General features: G+C 43.4%; 2 protein-coding genes across 16 annotated transcripts in view; one reads left to right on the top strand and one right to left on the bottom strand.

Moving 5' to 3' along the window:
- Positions 1 to 8: 8 nt before the first annotated feature.
- Positions 9 to 20,712, top strand: mlh1 (mutL homolog 1, colon cancer, nonpolyposis type 2 (E. coli)). Its single transcript, XM_023970319.2, has 19 exons — positions 9 to 996; positions 10,475 to 10,565; positions 10,697 to 10,795; positions 10,977 to 11,050; positions 11,163 to 11,235; positions 11,330 to 11,421; positions 11,542 to 11,584; positions 11,709 to 11,797; positions 12,172 to 12,284; positions 12,383 to 12,476; positions 12,556 to 12,709; positions 12,983 to 13,296; positions 13,520 to 13,650; positions 14,009 to 14,117; positions 15,419 to 15,482; positions 18,004 to 18,168; positions 18,317 to 18,409; positions 18,491 to 18,604; positions 18,908 to 20,712. Exons 1-19 carry the CDS (start codon positions 890 to 892, stop codon positions 19,061 to 19,063), a joined length of 2,175 nt encoding a protein of 724 aa, XP_023826087.1. The 5' UTR covers positions 9 to 889; the 3' UTR covers positions 19,064 to 20,712.
- lrrfip2 (leucine rich repeat (in FLII) interacting protein 2) overlaps positions 20,553 to 21,555 on the bottom strand; it is a 67,562-nt gene continuing 66,559 nt past the window's right edge. For all 15 annotated transcript variants that reach the window (XM_070434862.1, XM_023970446.2, XM_023970448.2 and 12 more), the window contains one exon: positions 20,553 to 21,508. In XM_070434862.1, coding sequence (XP_070290963.1) covers positions 21,398 to 21,508 — 111 coding nt within the window. In that variant the 3' untranslated portion in view covers positions 20,553 to 21,397. The remainder of the gene's footprint in view (positions 21,509 to 21,555) is intronic.

Genomic DNA, 21,555 nt, shown 5'->3' with positions numbered 1-21,555 from the left:
CTGTTGTTGTTTTTTTACCACAAAACATGTTTTACTAATATAAAATATATGACACCAAAAAATAAGGATTTTATTTTTGGTATGATGGTTATTATGTAAGTGATTAGATGTTAATCTCCAGAAGACTGACAGCACTGTGGCAATTTTCATGGTAGCTAAATATAAAATACGTTTTTTTGATAATGCAGACTAGTAGTAATCTAAACCAAAACAAAAAGTAGCATTGTATCACAGGAAACACAGGCACTCGCGATATGTTATAGCAATCCCTATCCCTATTGGCTGCTACAGTTGACTTGTTTTTAGGAACAGCCAATCATGGGGTTGTAATAGAAGAGATTTGACACAGGGAGTTATTTTACACTGGCCCAGTTTGAACCGGGCAAAAACCGGTCACATCATCGGGCGAAAGCAGTAAATGACACCGCTCCGTTATTTTGTCAACACGGTAGTATTGGTGCATCGTCCAGAAACATACATCTCTTTTCCCAAAAAGAAAATGTGTGCTTTTCCAACTAGTTTTTATTGTGAAGGCAGATATCACTTTTGCATGGGAAAACAGATTCCTACTAATTACTACACGTAATTACTTCACTTTTGTTTTGAGGCGACTTCGCAGTCGGACAGAGCGGGGCCCTGGCTCACGTCCGGGAGGCAACCCGGTTCCAAATCGAATGCAATCAACTTTCAGCCGGTGCAAAACACGCCTACACGGGCGAGATTAATCGAACCCCTCACTCTCCCCCGCGCTTTTAACAACATGTTGTGATGGTAGTAGGATGTTAAGCTAGCTAATCTTATAGGAGGGTAAGGGTGTCCCATTTAAGCAGCTATTTGTGTTACTTCTGATAATATTCACAATCTGAATCAAAGCTAACAGTCTGGCAGTATGTCCGGGGTGATTCGGAGACTCGATGAGACCGTTGTTAATCGGATTGCTGCTGGAGAGGTTATCCAACGTCCTGCAAATGCTATCAAAGAATTGCTTGAAAACTGGTAAGTTAGTTAACTAGATAGCTAGGAAGAATGCGAATTGTTTGCCATATTGCTAACAAAAGTAGCTAGCTAGCTAGCGTTCAAGCTAAGAGTTTATAATTGTGTCTCTGATAGTACTAACGTTATTTAACGTGAGTTAGCTGGCTAGCTCTATGGAGATAGAGGTCTATTAATGTGTGTGTGTGTTTGTGTCAGTTGTACAACTACAGAATGCAACTTTAAAATAAAAATCCCTCAGTAAATATGTCTATAGTTTCACAAACATATGTCATGATCCAAAGTAAATGAGTCATTAACTAAAGCAAATTATGATCCTTTCCTCACTCTCTTTCCTCCTATCGTTCATAGTCCCCTTTCTGCATTTACAATCAATCAATAAAGTGTATTTATAAAGCCCCTTTTACATCAGCACATGTCACAAAGCGCTTATACAGAAAACCAGCCTAAAACCCCTGAGACCAAGCAAAGCAGATGTAGAACCACGATGGCTAGGAAAAACTCCCTAGAAAGGCAGGAACCTAGGAAGAAACCAGGCTCTGAGTGGTGGCCAGTCCTCTTCTGAGTGTGCCGGGTGGAGATTATAAGAGTACATGGCCATTTATTTTGGTGATCTTTATTTAACTAGGCAATAATAACAAATTCTTATTTACAATGACAGCCTAGGAACAGTGGGTTAACGGTTTAGGGGCAAAATAACAGATATTTTACCTTGTCAGCTCAGGGATTCGATCCACCAACCTTTCAGTTACTGGCCCAACACTCTAACCACTAGGKTACCTGCCACCCCATTAAGGGCAGATTGTTCTTCAAATATTCATAGATGACCAGCAGGGTCAAATAATATTCAGTGGTTGTAGAGCAGGGATCATGGACGAGATTCAGCCGCAGGCTATTTTTTTCTTTCGCGGGTGGTCATGTGTCCAGAACATAATTAGAAATCATTTGTAGACCGCAAAGTGACAGCAAAGAAGCCCAAACAGATATGTTTGACTCAAACATAATCATTTACATTTACATTTAAGTCATTTAGCAGACGCTCTTATCCAGAGCGAATTACAAATTGGAAAGTTCATACATATTCATCCTGGTCCCCCCGTGGGGAATGAACCCACAACCCTGGCGTTGCAAGCGCCATGCTCTACCAACTGAGCCACACGGGAATCATTTCAAACATTGCTAACATATGTGTACGATCACGTGTATCTCTATGTGTGGGAATAGTTGGGGAAAGATTTATTGAATTGAAATCGCTTGGAGTTGATTTCCTGGTGTTTTTACAGTCTTATGTCCAACAATTAAAATCCCCCCGCCCCCCGCCAGAAGACTTGGGGGTCCACATAAAACCACCCGCGAGCCGACAGTTGAGGAACCCTGTTGTAGAGGGTGCAACGGGTCAGCATCTCAGAAGTAAATGTCAGTTGCCTTTCCTCCTTTTTTTTGTTGCTCCCTTTCCTTCCTTAGCTTTCTTTCCTCTCCTCCTTTTCTATATCCCTTTCCTCATTTCCTAGCTTTCTTTCCTAATTTCCTTGTTCACTTTCCCCAACTTCCTTTTCTAGTTTCCTTTCCTCTTTTCCATTTGTTAAACTCTCGCCTTCCTTTCCTCCTTTGCTTTCCAAGCTCCTTTTCTTCCTATTCTTTCTTAGCTACCTTTCCTATCTTCCTTTCTTTGGTCTTTCCCTTTTCCATTCCTCCTTTCATCTCCTTTTTTTCTAGATCACTTTCCTCATGTCCTAGCTTACTTTCCTAATTTCCTTGTTCCCTTTCTTTCCCTGACATTCTAGTTTCCTTTCCTAGCCTCCTTCTTAGCTCTCTTTTTAATTTCATTTTGTGACCCCTTTTTCTCCGCAATTTTCGTGATATCCAATTTGTAGTTAGTCTTGTCCCATCGCTTCAACTCCCGTATGGACCCGGGAGAGGTGAAAGTCGAGAGCCGTGTGTCCTCCAAAACGCGATCCCGCCAAGCCACACTGATTCTTGACACACTGCTCGCATAACCCGGAAACCAGCCGCAACAATGTGTTGGAGGAAAGGACAGGGAGCTAGGAAAACAAAGGATGAAGGAAAGAGAAAGTAAAGGAAGCTAGGATAGGAGAAGAGGGAAGGAAGTTACAGAAAGAAAGAGAATGAGGAAAGAAGTCTAGAAAAGGAGGAGAGGGAAGGAAGCTAGTGGGGGAAAGGGAGCAAGAAAAGGAGGAAAAGAAGCTAGGATATGAAAGTAAAGAAAGTTAGTTAAGGATTGGAGGAAAGAGTGCTAGGAAAGCAAAGGAGGGGAGGAAAGAAAAGGGTAGAGGAACAGAAGCGAGGAAGCTAGGATAACAAACAGATGCATTTCCAAAAGTAATTGTGATATATTTAAGGCCCGATGCGGTGTGGTATATGGCCAATATTCCACGGCTAAGGGCGGTTCTTACCACGACGGAATGCGGAGTGCCTGGATACAGCCCTTTGCTGTTGTATATTGGCCATATACCACAATCCCCAGAGGTGCAGTATTGCTATTATAAACAGGTTACCAATGTAATTAGAACAGTAAACAAGTGTTTTGCATCATGCCCGTGGTATATTTAAGCAATAAGGCCCGAGTGGGTGTCGTATATGGCCAATATACCACAGCTAACAACTGTTCTTAAGCACAACGCAACGTGGAGTGCCTGGATACAGCCCTTAGCRGTGGTATATTGGCCATATACCACAAACCCCAGAGGTGCCTTATTGCTATTATAAACTGGTTACCAATGTAATTAGAGCAGTAAAAATGTATGTTTTGTCATACCCGTGATATACGGTCTGATATACTACGGCTGTCAGCRAATCAGCATTCAGGGCTCGAACCACCCAGTTTATAATGTCTGTTTTGCKATGGCATTGTTGAATACTTGTTTCGGATTGGTTTGAAGGGCATTTTAGAGCGTGCATTAGTTCCCTACAATGCACTGTAGAATTATTTTGCTATATTTAATTCTTACATTGTGTGTTTGAACTGCTTTCGACAGTAAAAGTCGAATTGAAAACATTATTGCCATTGTTGAATWAGATTTTCATAATAGCAAGCTAGGACTGATGGTTTGTTTAGATKAACTAGCAAGTCTGTTTGTTTGGTAACCAAGGCAACTACTGTTGCTATCTAGTAAACTTGCTAGCTACTTCAGTGGACGTTGAGAAAATGTTTAGCGGCAAATGTATTAAATTCTAGCCATGGTATAAATGGGATAATCAACTCGTGGCTCTATGCTATAGCTGTGGTATATGTAAGGGATAATCAACGAGAGGCTATGCGTTCTCTGGAAAATAATGCAAGTCCGTGGAAGGTTAGTTAAACTCCGCTAGTGCATTGTGGAACACACCTTCCATGGCATTCTTTATTTTCCATAGAACGCATAGGCTCTTGTTGATTATCCCTTACATACAGTGCATTCAATCTACACACAGTAGCCCATAACGACAAATTGTATATATTTTTTTTAACTAGGCAAGTCAMTTAAGAAAAAAATCTTATTTACAATGTATGCCGTCATGGGACTCCCAATTACAGGATCCAGCCTGTGATACAGCCTGGATTCGAACCAGGGTGTCTGTAGTGATGCCTCCAGCACTGAGATGCAGTGCCTTAGACCGCTGCCTTAGACATTGATCATTCTTGATGTTTCTACATCTTGATTGGAGTCCACCTGTAGTAAATTCAATTGATTGGACATGATTTGAAAAATCACACACKTGTCTATATAAAAACCAAGCCATGAGGTCAAAGGAATTGTCTGTAGAGCTCCAAGACAGGATTGTGTCGAGGCAGAGATCTGAGGAAGGGTACCAAAACATTTCTGCAGCATTGAAGGTCCCCAAGAACAGTGGCCTCCATCATTCTTAAATGGAAGGAGTTTGGAACCACCAAGACTCTTCCTAGAGCTGGTTGCCTGACCAAACMGAGCAATCAGGGGAGAAGGGCTTTGGTCKGGGAYGTGACCAAGATCCCGATGGTCACTCTGACAGAGCTCCAGAGTTCCTTTCAGAAGGACAACCATCTTTGCAGCACCACCAATCAGGCATGTTTGGTAGAGTGGCCAGACGGAAGCCACTCCCCATCTAACCTGACAGAGCTTSAGAGGATCTGCAGAGAAGAATGAGAGAAACTCCCCAAATCCACATGTGCCAAGCTTGTAGCATCATACCCAAGAAGACTTGAGGCTYTAATTGCTACCAAAGGTGCTTCAACAAAGTACTGAGTAAAGGGTCTGAATACCTATATCTTTCAACAGACCACCATAGTCCCTGTGCCCAAGAAAGCGAAGGTAACCTGCCGAAATGACTACCGCCCCGTACAACTCATGACTCACACCAACACCATCTCGAAAACCCTAGGCCCACTCCAATTCCCATATTGTCGCAACAGATCCACAGATGACGCAAGGGGCCCCTCAGGGGTGTGTGCTTAGTCCTCTCCTGTATTCCCTGTTCACCCACGACTGCGTTGCCAAGCACGACTCCAACACCAACATTGAGTTTGCTGAAGACACAACAATGGTAGGCCTGATCCCAGACAACAATGAGACAGCCTATAGGGAGGAGGTCGGAGACCTGGCAGTGTGGTGCCAGGAKAACAACCTCTCCCTCAACATGAGCAAGACAAAGGAGATGATCGTGGACTACAGGAAAAGGAGGGCCCGAACACGCCACAATTCACATCGACGGGGCTGTAGTGGAGCGGGTTGAGTAGCAAATTCCTTGGTGTCCACATCACCAACAAACTATCATGGTCCAAACACACCAAGAAAGTGGGGAAGAGGGCACGACAATGCCTTTTCCCCCTCAGGAGACAGAAAAGATASTCAAAGTTCTACAGCAGCACCATTGAGAGCATCCTGACCGGTTGCATCACCGCCTGGTATGGAAACTGCTCGGCATCGGGACTGTWAGGCGCTACAGAGGGTAGTGTGTACAGCCCAGTACATCACTGGGGCCAAGCTTCCTGCCATCCAGGACTTAWATACTAGGCGGTGCCAGATGGCCCAAAAAATGGTTTGACTCCAGCCACCCATGTTATAGACTGTTCTCTCTGCTACCACACAGCAAGTGGTACCGGAGCGCCAAGTCTAGGTCCAAAAGGCTCCTTAACAGCTTCTAACCCCAAGCTATAAAGACTGCTGAACAATTAATCGAATGGCCACCCAGACTATTTACATTGACCCTCCCCCTTTGTTTTTATACTGCTGCTACTCTCTGTTTATTATCTATGCATAATCACTTTACCCCTACCTATATGTACAAATTACCTCTACTAACCTGTACCCCCGCACATTGACTCGGTACCGGTACCCCCTGTATAAATAAGAATTTGTTCTTAACTGACTTGTCTAGTTAAATAAAGGTTAAATAAAAAAATTAAATCATTGATCCCTTACCTCCCATCCTTTTCTATGCTAGCTGTCTTTTCTCTTATCTGTCTTTTCTCTTATTATTCCTAACYCTACACATTTTGCCATGAGTCTGAGAGAAACATTTGAAAGGTTTCAAGCTAATTTCCATCAATTCTACACATTATCTGGGGGGGGAATAAGTTAAGAGAGCAAAGAAAAGGGCTTCCTGAGTGGCGCAGRYGTCWAAGGCACTGRATKTCAGTGCTAGAGGCATCACTACAGACCCTGGTTCGATCCCGGCTGTYTCACAATCGGCCGTGATCGGGAGTCACATAGGACAGCGCACAATTGGCCCAGCATCGTCCGGGTTAGGGGAGGGTTTGGCCGGGGTAGGCCGTCATTGTAAAATTAGAATTTGTTATTAGCTGACTTGCCTAGTTAAATTAAACATATATATATATAACTCAGCAAAAAAAAGAAACCAGTCTCCCAAAGATAATTCGTAAAAATCCAAATAACTTCACAGATCTTCATTGTAAAGGGTTTAAACACTGTTTCCCATGCTTGTTCAATGAACCATAAACAATTAATCAACATGCACCTGTGGAACGGTCGTTAAGACACTAACAGCTTACAGACGGTAGGCAATTAAGGTCACAGTTATGAAAACTTAGGACACTAAAGAAGCCTTTCTACTGACTGAAAAACACCAAAAGAAAGATGCCCAGGGTCCCTGCTCATCTGCGTGAACATGCCTTAGGCATGCTGCAAGGAGGCATGAGGACTGCAGATGTTGCCAGGGCAATAAATTGCAATGTCAATAAATTGCAATGTCGGTACTGTGAGACGCCTAAGACAGTGCTACAGGGAGACAGGACGGACAGCTGATCGCCCTCGCAGTGGCAGACCACGTGTAACAACACCGGCACAGGATTGGTACATCCGAACATCACAGATGCGGAACAGGTACAGGATGGCAACAACAACTGCCCGAGTTACACCAGGAAAGCACAATCCCTCCATCAGTGCTCAGACTGTCCGCAATAGGTTGAGAGAGGCTGGACTGAGGGCTTGTAGGCCTGTTGTAAGGCAGGTCCTCACCAGACCTCACCGGAAACAACGTCGCCTATGGGCACAAACCCACCGTCGCTGGACCAGACAGGACTGGCAAAAAGTGCTCTTCACTGAAGAGTCACGGTTTTGTCTCACCAGGGGTGATGGTCGGATTAATGTGGCAAATCTGGTGCAGTCCATGAGGAGGAGATAAACTGCAGTACTTAATGCAGCTGGTGGCCACACCAGATACTGTTACTTTTGATTTTGACCCCTCCTTTGTTCAGGGACACATTATTCAATTTCTGTTATATATAATCTCTCCGTATAGCTCACTCTTATAGAATTCCACAGTGGAAATGTCATAATTCCAATAAAACCTAGCGGTCGAGCAGGGAAATGATGCCAATAGTTTTTCCACCATTCAATTTTAGAAACACTTAAGTTAAGGGCTGTGTTTAGTGTAGGCTTACAGTGGCGCGACGTTTTGATAACCGTGTAAATCTCTCTCGGYCAAGGTGACTTTTATCAATATAATTCGGCTCAATTTACTCTCAGATTTGAAAATGTTAATTCGCATCAAATAGTAGACATCATGCAAGACTACAAATCCCTGCAAGCTCCTGCAAGTCATCTCCAGCTAACACCTTTGCTAACAGGTATTGTTTAAAACTTGCACAAGATGGTTCACAGAATTGTCAATTTAAAGACATTTTGACTTTATTCATTACAAAATGTAGCTGACATTACATAGTTAATCCAGAGATTCTTACTGTTGCCTAGATTCAGCAGTCTCYTCCAGATCATCATGGCATTTGCTGTTCTTTATGATTGCCACATTAGCAGGTAATTAGCGTTTAATTTTTGGGGGGTAAATACAGGTGAATACATTGATAAGTCACCTTGTCCTAGAGAGAGTTACACAGTTATCAAAACGTCACCCCAGGGTAAGCCTACACGAAACACAGCCCTTATTTTAAGTGTTTCTAAAATCACCTATGAGAAAAATGAATGTTGGGAAAATGATTAGAACCATTTCCTTGTTTGACCGCTATGTTTTTTGGGGTGTTATGACACATACTGTGGTACTTTACATGGGCAACCCTAGCTAGTTTCAAGGTGTGTTAGTCGTATGTACGGGATAAGCATTGTATACATCATCCAACAAAATGCTTACTTGCCGGTTCCTTCTTGACAATGCAACAATAATAAATAGCACAAGTATAATACAGGAAGGCACAATTTATAGTCCAATATTTACATGGGGATGGGGGGCAAGTGTATGAATTTGAGCAGTATAATAATAGTCTGGTAGCAGCAGTTGTGATGTGTGCCAGTCAAGGTGTGGAGAATCAGAGCAGGTGTTCAGTTCAAGTGTTCAGCAGTCTGATGCCTTTTAAATAGAAAGAAACTGTCTCTGAGCCTGTTGTTATCAGACCTCGTGCTCCGATACCGTCTGTCCGACGGTAAGGTAGAGAACAGCTCGTGGCTTGGGTGTGTGGGTTCCTTGATGGTGCTGCGTGCCTTCCTCAGGCACCGTTTCGAGTGATGTCCTGGAATAGGGGGGGGAGCACGGTCCCAGTGACGTACTGGGCTGTCTACACCACCTGCTGGAGGGCCTTGCGGTTGCAGACGGAGCAATTTCCGTACCAGGCCATGATGCAACCGGGTCAGGACGCTCTGATTTCTTCAGCCACCTTAGGAAGTAGACGCTGTCGAGTCCTCTTGACAGGAGTGGTGGTGTTGGTCCATAAAAAGTCATCACCGAGGAACTTAAAAATTGTGATTCTACTGCAGTCCCGTTGATGTGGATCGAGGCATGTTCCCTCCCCTGCTTCCTGAAGTCAACAATCAGCTCCTTTGTTTTGCTGACGTTGAGGGAGAGGTTGTTGTCATGACACCACAATGCCAGTTCACTTACCTCCTTTCTTCCTTTGTTGGTTATCAGGCCTACATCTGTGGCGTCGTCAGCAAACTTGATGATTTGAGTTGGTGTCTCGCAAAGCCACACAGTCGTAGATGAACAGGGAGTAGAGCAGAAGACTGAGGACACACCCCTGAGGGGGCCCTGTTTTAAGAGTCAGTGAGGACGAGGTGTTGTTGACAATCCTCACAGCCTGTGGTCTGCTAGCCATCAGATTCCGACCATATTGTTARGCTTGTTTACACTGAGCTGCACTGGGGTCGGAACGCAATCATGGATTCGATTAAGACCAAGGTGGGAAATTAGCAGTGGCTGGTGGATGCCCAAATTTGACCAGCCACCCTCATTTTTTACCAGCCACATATTTTCTCCCAAAAATAAATAACGGAGATAAATCACAGAAAATGCATGGATGTGTTTTGTATTGAAATTGATTTAAAAGAACAGAACATGGCACACACCAGTTGAAACAGATGTACATTTACAGTAAGATCCGGAGTGTTATTGTAAGATGCTAAACTTCAGAGTTTTCTGCATCAGGCCAAGTTTGCAGATCTACCAGTTTTGTGGATCCCAGAGCTAAAATCCCCAAATATCTTGCCCATGCTTTGGCACAGCCGGTCAATGAATTTGGACATGGATGATGTCACACGAGCCAGGGTGCTGTCATATCTGGGTGTCAGACTGACACCCTCATAGGTCTTCAGTTTGGGTCCAYGTCTGTATGTCAGAGAATACAACAGTGTAACAAAGTTTTAGAAGTGCATGTATGAGTAACAACATTTTGTATGAATTATTAATAAATACAAAAATATTCGTACCACCCACCCACACACACACCTGCTCGTGTGTTTGTTCAACACTGCCTGGGTGGTGGTCAGGCAGCTGTGGACCTCAGCCACTGTCACGGAGTTTCTCTACAGTGTCAAATACAGGCTGCTGAGGAGCGTGAGGTAGTAACTCCAATGTGATTTAATACTTGTCACACTGGAGTTATATCCATAGCGAACTGTAGCTGTGCAGCAGTTGCTATTCGCATGACAGCTGCTTGTTTTTACGTAGTTACTGTACCAGGTCTTTGCAACTTGGTTTGTGAGAAGATATCAGTTTGGAGCACCATATGACATCTGCATTCCCTGTAATGTTACAGTTTAGACGCCAAGTCCACCAACATACAAGTGACTGTGAAGGAGGGCGGTCTGAAACTTATCCAGATACAGGACAATGGCACTGGCATCAGGGTAAGACGAGTGTGTGTGTGTGAGAGTGTGTGAGTCTGTGAGTCATGTAAGCAAAATGAACAACTTCCACTAAGTCCATATTTTGGTTCACTTCTCAATTTCCTTTCGCCTGTTTTACTTTCTCGTTGAAGAAAGAAGATATGGAAATAGTATGTGAACGGTTTACAACAAGCAAGCTCCAGACTTTTGAGGACCTCAACACCATCTCAACCTATGGGTTCAGAGGAGAGGTGAAGTATCTCTGATTGTTTGATCATTTGAGTAATTCGATCATCCGCATCTGTCAAGGTTACGTTGTAATGGGGATGTATTTGGTGTAGGTTATTCCTACGTGGGCAAAGCTAGATTTTCAATTCTAGTATTTCTGTACTATCCATGTGACGTGTGTGTGTGTGTGTGTGTGTGTTTCAGGCACTTGCCAGTATAAGCCATGTTGCCCATGTGACCATAACAACCAAAACGGCTGACGCCAAGTGTGCTTACAGGTAGCCGATTATCCGATTACGCTTTGATTGACGAGGCCATCAGTCCTTTGTCGAAATGCCCAGTAACATGTTTGAATCCTCAGTCTGTAAGTACTGCCCTCACCCTCCCCAGAGCCACCTACTGTGATGGGAAACTCAAGACCCAACCCAAACCCTGCGCTGGAAACCAGGGGACACAGATCACCGTGAGTTCATTAAATGGCCACTGACAACTGCAAGTTAAATCGACRGTAATGTTCAAAAGAGACGACGACTTCAAGTGTCTCTGAACATCCACAGGCGGAGGATCTGTTCTACAACGTGTCCACCAGGAGGAAAGCCCTAAAGAGCCCCAGTGAGGAGTACTCCAGGATTGTGGAGGTGGTGAGCAGGTGTGTGGCCTCAGACGTCACTACCAGTGCACATCTCCTGGGTCGAGCGTCACAAGTTTTATTTTATTTTGTGTGCTGCCGATGTTGTGAATCAAGCAAACATGATCTTTTGTTTTACAGGTATGCTATACACAACTCTGGGAAAAGCTTTGCTGTCAAAAAGGTGCGATTTGTTTGTTTTCGTTCACATTTCCTACCCTTGATGTRTTCACCTGAGGTCATTGTCCCTTGAAGGGAGGAGACTTCGGTTGTATGTCACAAATATTCTGTCTTTTTTCCATCCCCAGCAAGGCGAGACCATGGCGGACGTCAGGACCCTACCCAACGCCTCCATACTGGATAATATCCGTGTGGTGTTCGGCAATACAGTCAGCAGGTACGGGGAAAAAATACCCCTCTAAGATTACTCTCTCATGTTGGGATGTCAGTTCCTCGTTGAGTGAATAGAGGTTATGCCATCCATTTTGAATTGTATATGCAGCCAGACAAGAGTTTTATCTTGATCTGTTAATGAYTGCTTTGAGCTATAATCTGATGTGTTCTGCATAGTTAATAAGTTAATTGGACTTCTGCTGGTTTTTCTTGTGCCCAGTGATCTTGACCTTCCCCAGCGGGCGAAGCTGGTTGAAATAACTTAATTACAACCAGAACGGGTTMAAATCTGGCTATAATGATGTCATCGATACCAGTTTTGCCGTTGAYTCTGCAGTGTGAAGAGTGAGCGGTGTGTTGCATGTTTTTTTTCCACAGGGAGCTGATTGAAGTGGGCTGTGAGGATCAGAAGCTCGCCTATAAACTGAAGGGCCACATCTCCAACGCCAACTACTCAGTGAAGAAGTGCATTCTCATCCTCTTCATCAATCGTATGTGCCARAGGAGCGCTACGTTAAATGAACTAGTTATATGATTTTGAATACGATATTCCTGTGAGCTTTTKCTAATGGTCTCGTTTTCTCCTCAGATCGTCTGGTTGAATCGAGTGCCTTAAAAAAAGCCATTGAGACCGTTTATGCTGCATACCTTCCCAAGAACTCTCACCCATTTCTATATCTCAGGTAACTCCGGTTACTGTCACTTAACTGGAAAGCAAACGATTTCCGGTTGTATTTACGGTTCTTTGTTCTATTGCTTAAGCCTGGAGATTGCCCCTCATAACATCGACGTGAATGTCCACCCTACCAAACACGAGGTGCACTTCCTCCACGAAGACTGTATCATCGAGAGCGTTCAAAAACACATAGAGAGCAAACTCCTGGGCTCCAACTCCTCGCGCACGTACTTCACACAGGTGCCTTTAGCTCTGCAGTCCTCCATGCTGAATGTCTTCTCATTGTAATGTTTTTAACAGGATATTATACTACTAGGTATTTAACACTATATTTGGCTATGAAACATACAGTATGTGCCAATAAGCTAAACTGGGTGTATGCAATTCTCTTTCCCTTTCTTTAGTGGATTAGTTGGTGTGTAGAATCAGTAGTAGTAGTAAAAAAAGATAAGCTGCTTTCTTGGAATTGAGGTGAAAAATAAAAGGTTATCCATTTGACCTGTTTCTTTGTAGACATTGCTACCTGGGCTGTCTGTCTCCACCAGCGAGGGGAAGTCTTCCTCCAACTCCACAGGGGACAGTGAGCGGGTCTACGCCCATCAGATGGTCAGGACCGACAGTAGAGCCCAAAAGCTGGACGCCTTTCTCCAGCCGGCATCTAAGCTGGCCCCTCCCACCGCCAACCCTAATGGGCAGAGCAGGGGGGAACCTGTGACCATCAATGACATGGAAGAGATGGACAATGKAGAGATCCTGGAGGAACAGGCGCCAGGTGCCACAGAGGATGGGGAGGGKACCAGCCTAAATACTCCAGCTGATCTCCCCAGGTGATGATGCCTCCTTAGTGGGCTTTAGGGATACATTCACAGAGTGCCTYTTTGAATAGTCTGTGTGTGGTGTATTAAGTGTGTCTGTTTATTTACTGGTGCTTAGAATGTCTGTATATTTGGTGGTGCACGGAGATGTGTTGGCGCGCACGTATGGGGTGTGTTTACTTGTTTAGTAAAAGCAGTGTAATAGCAGTGTGTGGGTGTTGTTGGGTCGGCCCAGGAAGCGTCCGCGTGCCGGTCAGGATGAGGAGCAGGAGGACCGGACTGCTGCAGCCGCAACCAGGAGACGAGCCATCAAGCTGAGCAGTGTGAAGGAGCTGAGAGATGACATCGCTGAGCACGCACACAAAGGTATACCCAACTCCATCCGTCATCAAATACTAAACACGTACAGGAAGGAGTGTCTGCGGTGGTCTCAATTCTAACTACCATGGGTTAGAAGTAGTGTGTGTGAAAGGGGGAGAACTGAGGAAGGGGACATGCGATTTGAAAGAGCTAATCCACTATATACTGTAGATATTCCACTCTKCTCGTGATTGTGTCTTTGCTGACACCATCAGGTGAGGAAAGTTACTTCGCACATAGCTGTTGCAATACTGTACGTACTTCATTACAGAAAAGGGAGATTGTAGTAAACTAAGGATGGCAAAAACCCTTAGCAGAAGATTTGGTTTGAGAGCCTGTCAAATGTACGTTTGGTCTTCCTCAGGTCTTCAAGAGATGCTTCAGAATCACTCGTTTGTGGGCTGTGTCAACCCCCAGTGGACTCTGATCCAGCACCATACCAAACTGTACCTTCTCAACACCACTAAACTCAGGTCAGAACCACATGCACTCCCCTACGTATTTATTTGGACAGTTAAYCTGAAACMTATAATTTGGCTTGAAACGGCAGCATTTAATGTATCTTGTCCCCTCATTTGAAGGTGTCATAAGTATTTGGAAGAATTCACGTATACAGTGCGCTTCAGAAAGTATTCACACCCTTTGACTTTCCACATTTTTGTTGTTACAGCCTGCATTTGAAATGTATTAAATATAGATTTTGTGTCAGTGGCATACACACAATACCTCATAATGTCAAAGTGGAATAATGTTTAAAGATGAAATAAACTATTTAAGCTGAAATATCTTGAGTCAATAAGTATTCAACCCCTTTGTTATGGTAAGGATAAAGAAAGAAACGGAATGGAGCTAAGCACAGGCAAACTCCTAGAGGAAAACCTAGTTCAGTCTGCTTTCACCAGACACCGGGAGATTAATTCACCTTTAAGCAGGACGATAACCTTAAACACAAGGCCACATCTACACTGGAGTTGCTTACCAAGAAGATAGTGAATGTTGCCAAGTTAGTTTTTGACTTAAATCTGCTTGAAAATCTATGGCAAGACTTGAAAATGGTTGTCTAACAATGATCAACAACCAAATTGACAGAGCTTGAAGAATTTTGAAAATAATAACGGGCAAATATTGTACAAAGCTCTCTAACCAGAAACTTACCCAGAAAAACTCACAGCTATAATCACTACCAAAGGCGATTTCTAAAAAGTCAGTTAAATATTTGTGTATTTCATTTTCAATAAATGTGTAAATATTTCAAAAAAACATGTTTTCACTTTGTCATTATGGGGTATTGTGTCTCGATGGGTGAGTAAAAAAAAACTCCCATCCATTTTGAATTCAGGCTGTAACAACACAATGTGGAATAAGTCAAGGGGTATGAATACTTTCTGAAGGCCTGTATTAAAGTAGTCAAAAGTATTCGGTCCCATATTCGTAGCACGCAATGACTACATCAAGCTTGTGTGACAAAGAGGAACAAATGTCATACCCCCAAGACATGCTAACCTCTCACCATTACCAATAACYGGGGAGATTCACATTTTTTGGGGGGTATGATATTTATGCCTCTAACTTTCTTACTCATCCATTATACTGCATCTGTAATCATAGTAGCATCRACATTAATGTAGAAGTGTTCAGAAAAACATTTGTTGTGCAGAGTTGCATGTAGAAGCTTTAAAAATATACTTCACTGCTATAGAAATATATCAATTAGAAGTATTCCTGTGCAGTTGCTCAAGGTGCTGAATATATTTGGCTTTTTCTCTTTTTTTAGCCAGGAGCTATTCTACCAAATTTTGATCTACGACTTCGGTAACTTTGGCATCTTGAGGTTATCTGTAAGTATGACACACATCACGGTAATATCATGGTACCAAAACATCATGATACCAACATTTTAGAATGCCGTAGTACCGTCTCATATGATACTACCAACATTTTTGGCCATACCCATCTAAAGAACTAACTGGCACCTGTTTAAAAAATGTCACTGAATTTATAAACAAAACTGACTGAACATTTTATAAACAACAGTTACTCTATTGTATGTGCCAGTCTATACCAGGCGGTGTCAGAGGAAGGCTCTAAAAATTGTCAAAGACTCCAGACACCCTAGTCATAGACTGTTCTCCCTGCTACCACACGGCACCAGAGCACCAAGTCTAGGTCCAAGAGTCTTCGAAACAGCTTCTACCCCCAAGCCATAAGACTCCTGAACATCTAGTCAAATGGCTACCCAGACTATTCGCATTGCCCCCCCCCCCCCCACTGCCACTCTCTGTTGTCATCTATGCATAGTCACTTTAATTAACTCTGCCTACATGCTGTCTCTTATACACATCTAGATGTGTATAAGAGACAGGTACCGGCATCCCCCTGTATATATTGTTATTTTTTACTGCTGCTCTTTACTTGTTACTTTTATCCTTATTCAAATTTTTTGAAACTGCATTGTCGGTTAGGGGTTCGTAAGTAAGCATTTTACTGTAAGGTCTACTACACCTGTTGTATTCGGCGCATGTGACTAATAAACATTTATTTGATCTGGCCAGCTTGTAGTCCTAAAAACCGGAAATGTTTTTTTTTTATAACAAACGTGTTGCAGTCATGTTACCTAGCTAGCTAACAACCTGGTAACTTGACAGTAGGTCTAGGCCAATTTGATTGGCCCAGGAAGAAAGGAAACGGGTCTGCTTCTCATAAGATGTGCTTCAAAGGTAGGATTCATATAGGCCTAATGTAAGCCTAAACTATAAAAAAAAAATCTATATATTTCTGGTGCTCCTTAAATTCTATTTGGTGCCTAACGTTTTTAAAGTTGGGAGCAGTTTGTACAATGCATTCGGAAAGTATTCAGACCCCTTGACTTTTTCCACATTTTGTTACGTTAGTCTTATTCTAAAATGGATTAAATCATTTTTTAACCCTAATCAATCTACACACAATACCCTATAATGACAAAGCAAAAATGGGTTTTAAGAGCATTTTGCAAAAAAAAAAAAACTGAAATATCACATTTACTCAGTACTTTGTTGAAGCACCTTTGGCAGTGATTACAGCCTCGAGTTTTCTTGTATGACGCTACAAGCTTGGTACACCTGTATTTGGGGAGTTTCTCCCATTTTTCTCTGCAGATCCTCTCAAGCTCAGTCAGGTTGGATGGGGAGCATCGCTGCACAGCTATTTTCAGATTTCTCCAGAGATGTTAGTCCAMGCTCTGGCTGGGCCACTCAAGGACATTGAGACTTGTCCCAAAGCCATTCCTGTGTTGTCCTGTTAGACTGGGGTCGAAGGTTCACCTTCCGAGGTCCTGAGTGCTKTGGAGCAGGTTATCAAGGATCTCTTTGTACTTTGCTCCGTTCATCTTTCCGTCYATCCTGACTAGTCTCCCAGTCCCTGCCACTAAAAAACATCCCCACAGCATGATGCTGCCACCACCATGCTTCACTGTAGGGATGGTGCCAGGTTTCCTCAAAGTGATGCTTGGCATTCAGGCAAAAGAGTTCATCAGACCAGAGAATCTTGTTTCTCATGATCTGAGAGTACTTTAGGCACCTTTTGGAAAACTACAAGCAGCCTGTCGTGCATTTTCCTGAGGAGTGGCTTCCTTCTGGACTCTACCATAAAGGCCTGATTGGTGGAGTGCTGCAGAGATGGTTGTCCTTCTGGAAGGTTCTCCCATCYCCACAGAGGAACTCTGGAGCTCTGTCAGTGACCAACGGGTTCTTGGTCACCTCCCTGACCAAGGCTCTTTCCCCCGATTGCTCAGTTTGGCTGGGCGGCGAACTCTAAGAGTCTTGGTGGTTCCAAATTTCTTCCATTTAAGAATGATGGATGCCACTATGTTCTTGTGGACCTTCAATGCTGCAGACATTTTTGGGAACCCTTCCCCAGATCTGTGCCTTGACATAATCCTGTCTCTGAGCTCTACGGACAATTGCTTCGACCTGATGACTTGGTTCTTGCTCTGACATGCACTGTCAACTGTGGGACCTTATAGACAGACGTGTGCCTTTTTCAAATCATCTCCAATCAATTGAATTTACCACAGGTGGACTCCAATCCAGTTTTAGAAACATCTCAAGAATGATCAATGGAAACAGGATGCACCTGAGCTCAATTTTGAGTCTCATAGCATAGGGTCAGAATACTTATGTAAATAAGTWATTTMTTTCTAAAATCCTGTTTTCGCATTACCAGAGGTTGTGATTCTAGGCCTGTTTTCACTAATGGTCTCAGAACAATTTAGCCTTTCAGATAAGATGGACAGGTTAGGACCTAAACCTAGATTAGACGCTTTGTGAATACGGGCCCAGATATTTGGCTCCGAGTTGGTTTGTTGATGTTGTGTTGTTCCAGGAGCCTGCACCGCTCTATGACCTGGCCATGCTGGCTCTGGACTCCGAGGAGAGCGGCTGGTCGGAGGAGGACGGGCCCAAGGAGGGTCTGGCCCAATACATAGTTGACTTCTTGAAGAAGAAATCTGAGATGCTGGAGGACTACTTCTCCATGGAGATAGACCAGGTCTGTCTGCTGACCCTCTGTATCCTGTCTGTGCTGACAAAAACATTGAAATTATACCTGGTTGTAACATTAGCGTTTACCCCCTAAATGTAATTGTCATGCATGACATCAGGGCAAAACTTAAGATCCGAATGTGTCTTGTTTGCAGGAAGGAAATCTCACCGGTTTGCCATTGCTGCTTGACAAGTACACCCCTCCTATGGAGGGTCTGCCCATGTTCATCCTACGTTTGGCTACCGAGGTGTGAGCTATTCTTATCCATGACCATGTCTTATCAATAAGTTCTTATAGACTAAAGTGACTAATCGGAGGGATTGTGTAGGTGAACTGGGACAATGAGAAGGACTGCTTCAGAGACTTCAGCAAGGAGTGCTGCCAGTTCTACTCTATCAGGAAACAGTATGTCCTGGAGCTGGAGCCGGGAGAGGAGGAGCAGGTATGTCACTCAGATGCGGCATCCCGGGTCGTTTTCATTAGGCACCAAACAGAAGGAAATGGACTGACAGGGAAGGACTACATGGAGTTGGCCAATTTTCGTTTTCAGTTGCATGCCTAATGAACACAGCCCTGTTATTTTATTTGTATGTGTCTCGCACTTGTCAATCTGATATAAGCGGGTAGTGAAAATAATTTTGAAATGGAAGAAATACTGCCATGTCGTAGGAACACGCTCTTATATTTTCAGTTTTGGTCCCATTTAGCACTTACTGAACAGACTATGGTTGTGAATGCYTTGCAGGATGCAGAGCTGAACTCGTGGCGTTGGAAGGTGGAGCATCTCCTGTTTAAAGCCTTCCGGAGCCTCTTCAGTCCCCCTAAACACTTCAGTGAGGATGGCAGCGTACTCCAGATTGCTAACCTACCAGACCTCTACAAAGTATTTGAGCGATGCTAAGACATGAGKAACACCGACCATGGGCTGCATGTCTGTTTCGGGAAACCATTTGATATACATTTCAACTCAGTTTCACAGTTCCTGACGTTTAATCCGAGTAAAAATCCCTGTCTTAGGTCAGTTAGGATCACCACTTTATTTTAAGAATGTTAAATGTCAGATTTATTTCAGCATCACATTCCCAGTGGGTCAGAAGTTTACATAGGCAATGCTAATTGAGTGTAACGTTTCAGGTAGCCTTCCACAAGCTTCCTACAATCATTTGGGTGAATTTTGGGTTATTCCTCCTGACAGAGCTGGTGTAACTGAGTCAGGTTTGTAGGCCTCCTTGCTCGCACACCCTTTTTCAGTTCTGCCCACAAATTTCTATGGGATTGAGGTCAGGGCTTTGTGATGGCCACTCCAATACCTTGACTTTGTTGTCCTTAAGCCATTTTGCCACAACTTTGGAAGTATGCTTGGGGTTATTGTCCATTTGGTAGACCCATTTGCGACTAAGCTTTAACTTCCTGACTGATGTCTTGATGTTGCTTCAACATATCCACACAATTTTCTCTCATGATGCAATCTATTTTGTGAAGTGCACCAGTCCCTCCTGCAGCAAAGCACCCCCWCATGTTGCAACCCCCGTGCTTCACGGTTGGGATGGTGTTGTTCGGCTTGCAAGCCTCCCCCTTTTTCCTCCAAACATAACGATGGTCAAACAGTTCCATCTTTGTCCCCATGTGCAGTTGCAAACTGAATTCAATCTTTTTTTATGGCGGTTTTGGAGCAGTGGCTTCTTCCTTGCTGAGCAGCCTTTCAGGTTATGTGGATATATACTTTTGTACCCGTTTCCTCCAGCATCTTCACAAGGTCCTTTGCTGTTCTGGTATTGATTTGCACTTTTCTCACCAAATTACGTTTCATCTCTAAGAGACCGAACGAGTCTCCTTCCTGGGTGGTATGACGGCTGCGTGGTCCCATGGTGTTAATACAGATGGAATTGCTCTCAAGGATGAACCAGACATGTGGAGGTCTTGGCTTATTTCTTTTGATTTTCCCATGAGGTCAAGCAAAGAGGCACTGAGTTTGAAGGTAGCCCTTAATGCATCCACAGGTACACCTCCAATTGACTAAAATGATGTCAATTAGCCTATCTGAAGCCATGACCGAATTTTCCAAGCTGTTCAAAGGCACAGTAAACTTCTGACCCACTGGAATTGTGATAGTGAATTAATCTCTGTGAAAAATGACTTGTCATGCACAAAGTAGATGTCCTAACCGACTTGCCAAGACATTTGTGGAGTGGTTGAAAAACGAGTTAATGACTCTAACCTAAGTATGTAAACTTCTGACTTCAACTGTATGTACTGTACAAACCCTCATCTTCCAAATTGTTTAGGCGGTGGGAGCTCTAACCATAAGGGATTGAGGTGCTTGGGTATAATTCAAGCATTAACAACTTGTTCATGATTACTGCTAACACAAAATGAAACAAAGGGCAGTGTAAATCTGTTAAGAGTTTATTCAATGCGATAGCTGCCCCAGACACAATCACTGTGTGGTCCTGAGACTTGAAACTGCTTGGCTTTCAAAGCAGCGAACACTGTTTGAGAAGTATGTAGTGCCGTCTTCTGATGTACCCCAAATAAAGAACCTCAAACCACTCTTACAAATGGAATTCAATGTGCCATAACCCATGCAAAAAAAAAAAAAAAATCTACCTTGTATTTACAGTTCTGACATTTTACACTTATTGCCAAAAAATCTTTAAATATTTGAGAAATCAATGAAACCTCTGCAGACAATTAGTTCTATATATTTCATTAAATCATGTCTGTACCAGTTATTGTTTGGTTAATGCAAAACCCTCAGTCTCCAGGTGTGAGAAGGCACTTCACTGTGTGAGGGATTATGGATAGGTGCAGGGCCAGAGAGCAGCCGTAAGGATTTAACAGTTAAAAAGCGCCATTATACTCATTCATGCAACTTATTAAAAAAACTTATAATAGCCAAGCACCCAGCAGTAAAACCTTGTGAATAACATGTAGTACAAAGCTTTGAAAAATAAAGTAATGAGTCAAATTTTCCTTAGATTCATCCTCTCCCCCTAGTAACTATGGTTTAATAGGTTGAGTCTCCCTTCCGAAGACACTGGTGCACAAACCAATGCTAATCCTTTATTTCTTTTAAACACCAACTCTTGCCTCGGTGCTACCAGTGTTGCTTTTTTTCTGTAAGTGTTTTTGGTTTTGCTACACAACTTTAAGTGTTACTGAGGAAGAATGGAAATGTGCTCCAGACACTATCTGCGGTGTGAGTTTAAGGGCTTCTGTGGCAATCCAGCAGACCTCACTGCTGAGACAGAAGGGCGTTCCGATTGGCCTTCATCTTCTCAAGGCGCTTTACTAGGTGGTTGTTGGTCATCTCCATCTCCTCAGTCTTATCCAGAGCCGTACGCAGCTGTGGCAAAAGGAGAGGGAATGGTTAGATAACATTTGATGTCAAAT

Source organism: Salvelinus sp. IW2-2015, linkage group LG25, assembly GCF_002910315.2.
Source record: "Salvelinus sp. IW2-2015 linkage group LG25, ASM291031v2, whole genome shotgun sequence".
Taxonomy (NCBI): Eukaryota; Metazoa; Chordata; class Actinopteri; order Salmoniformes; family Salmonidae; genus Salvelinus; species Salvelinus sp. IW2-2015.
Note: the sequence above shows the minus strand (reverse complement) of the source record. Positions and strands in the feature narration are given on the sequence as shown.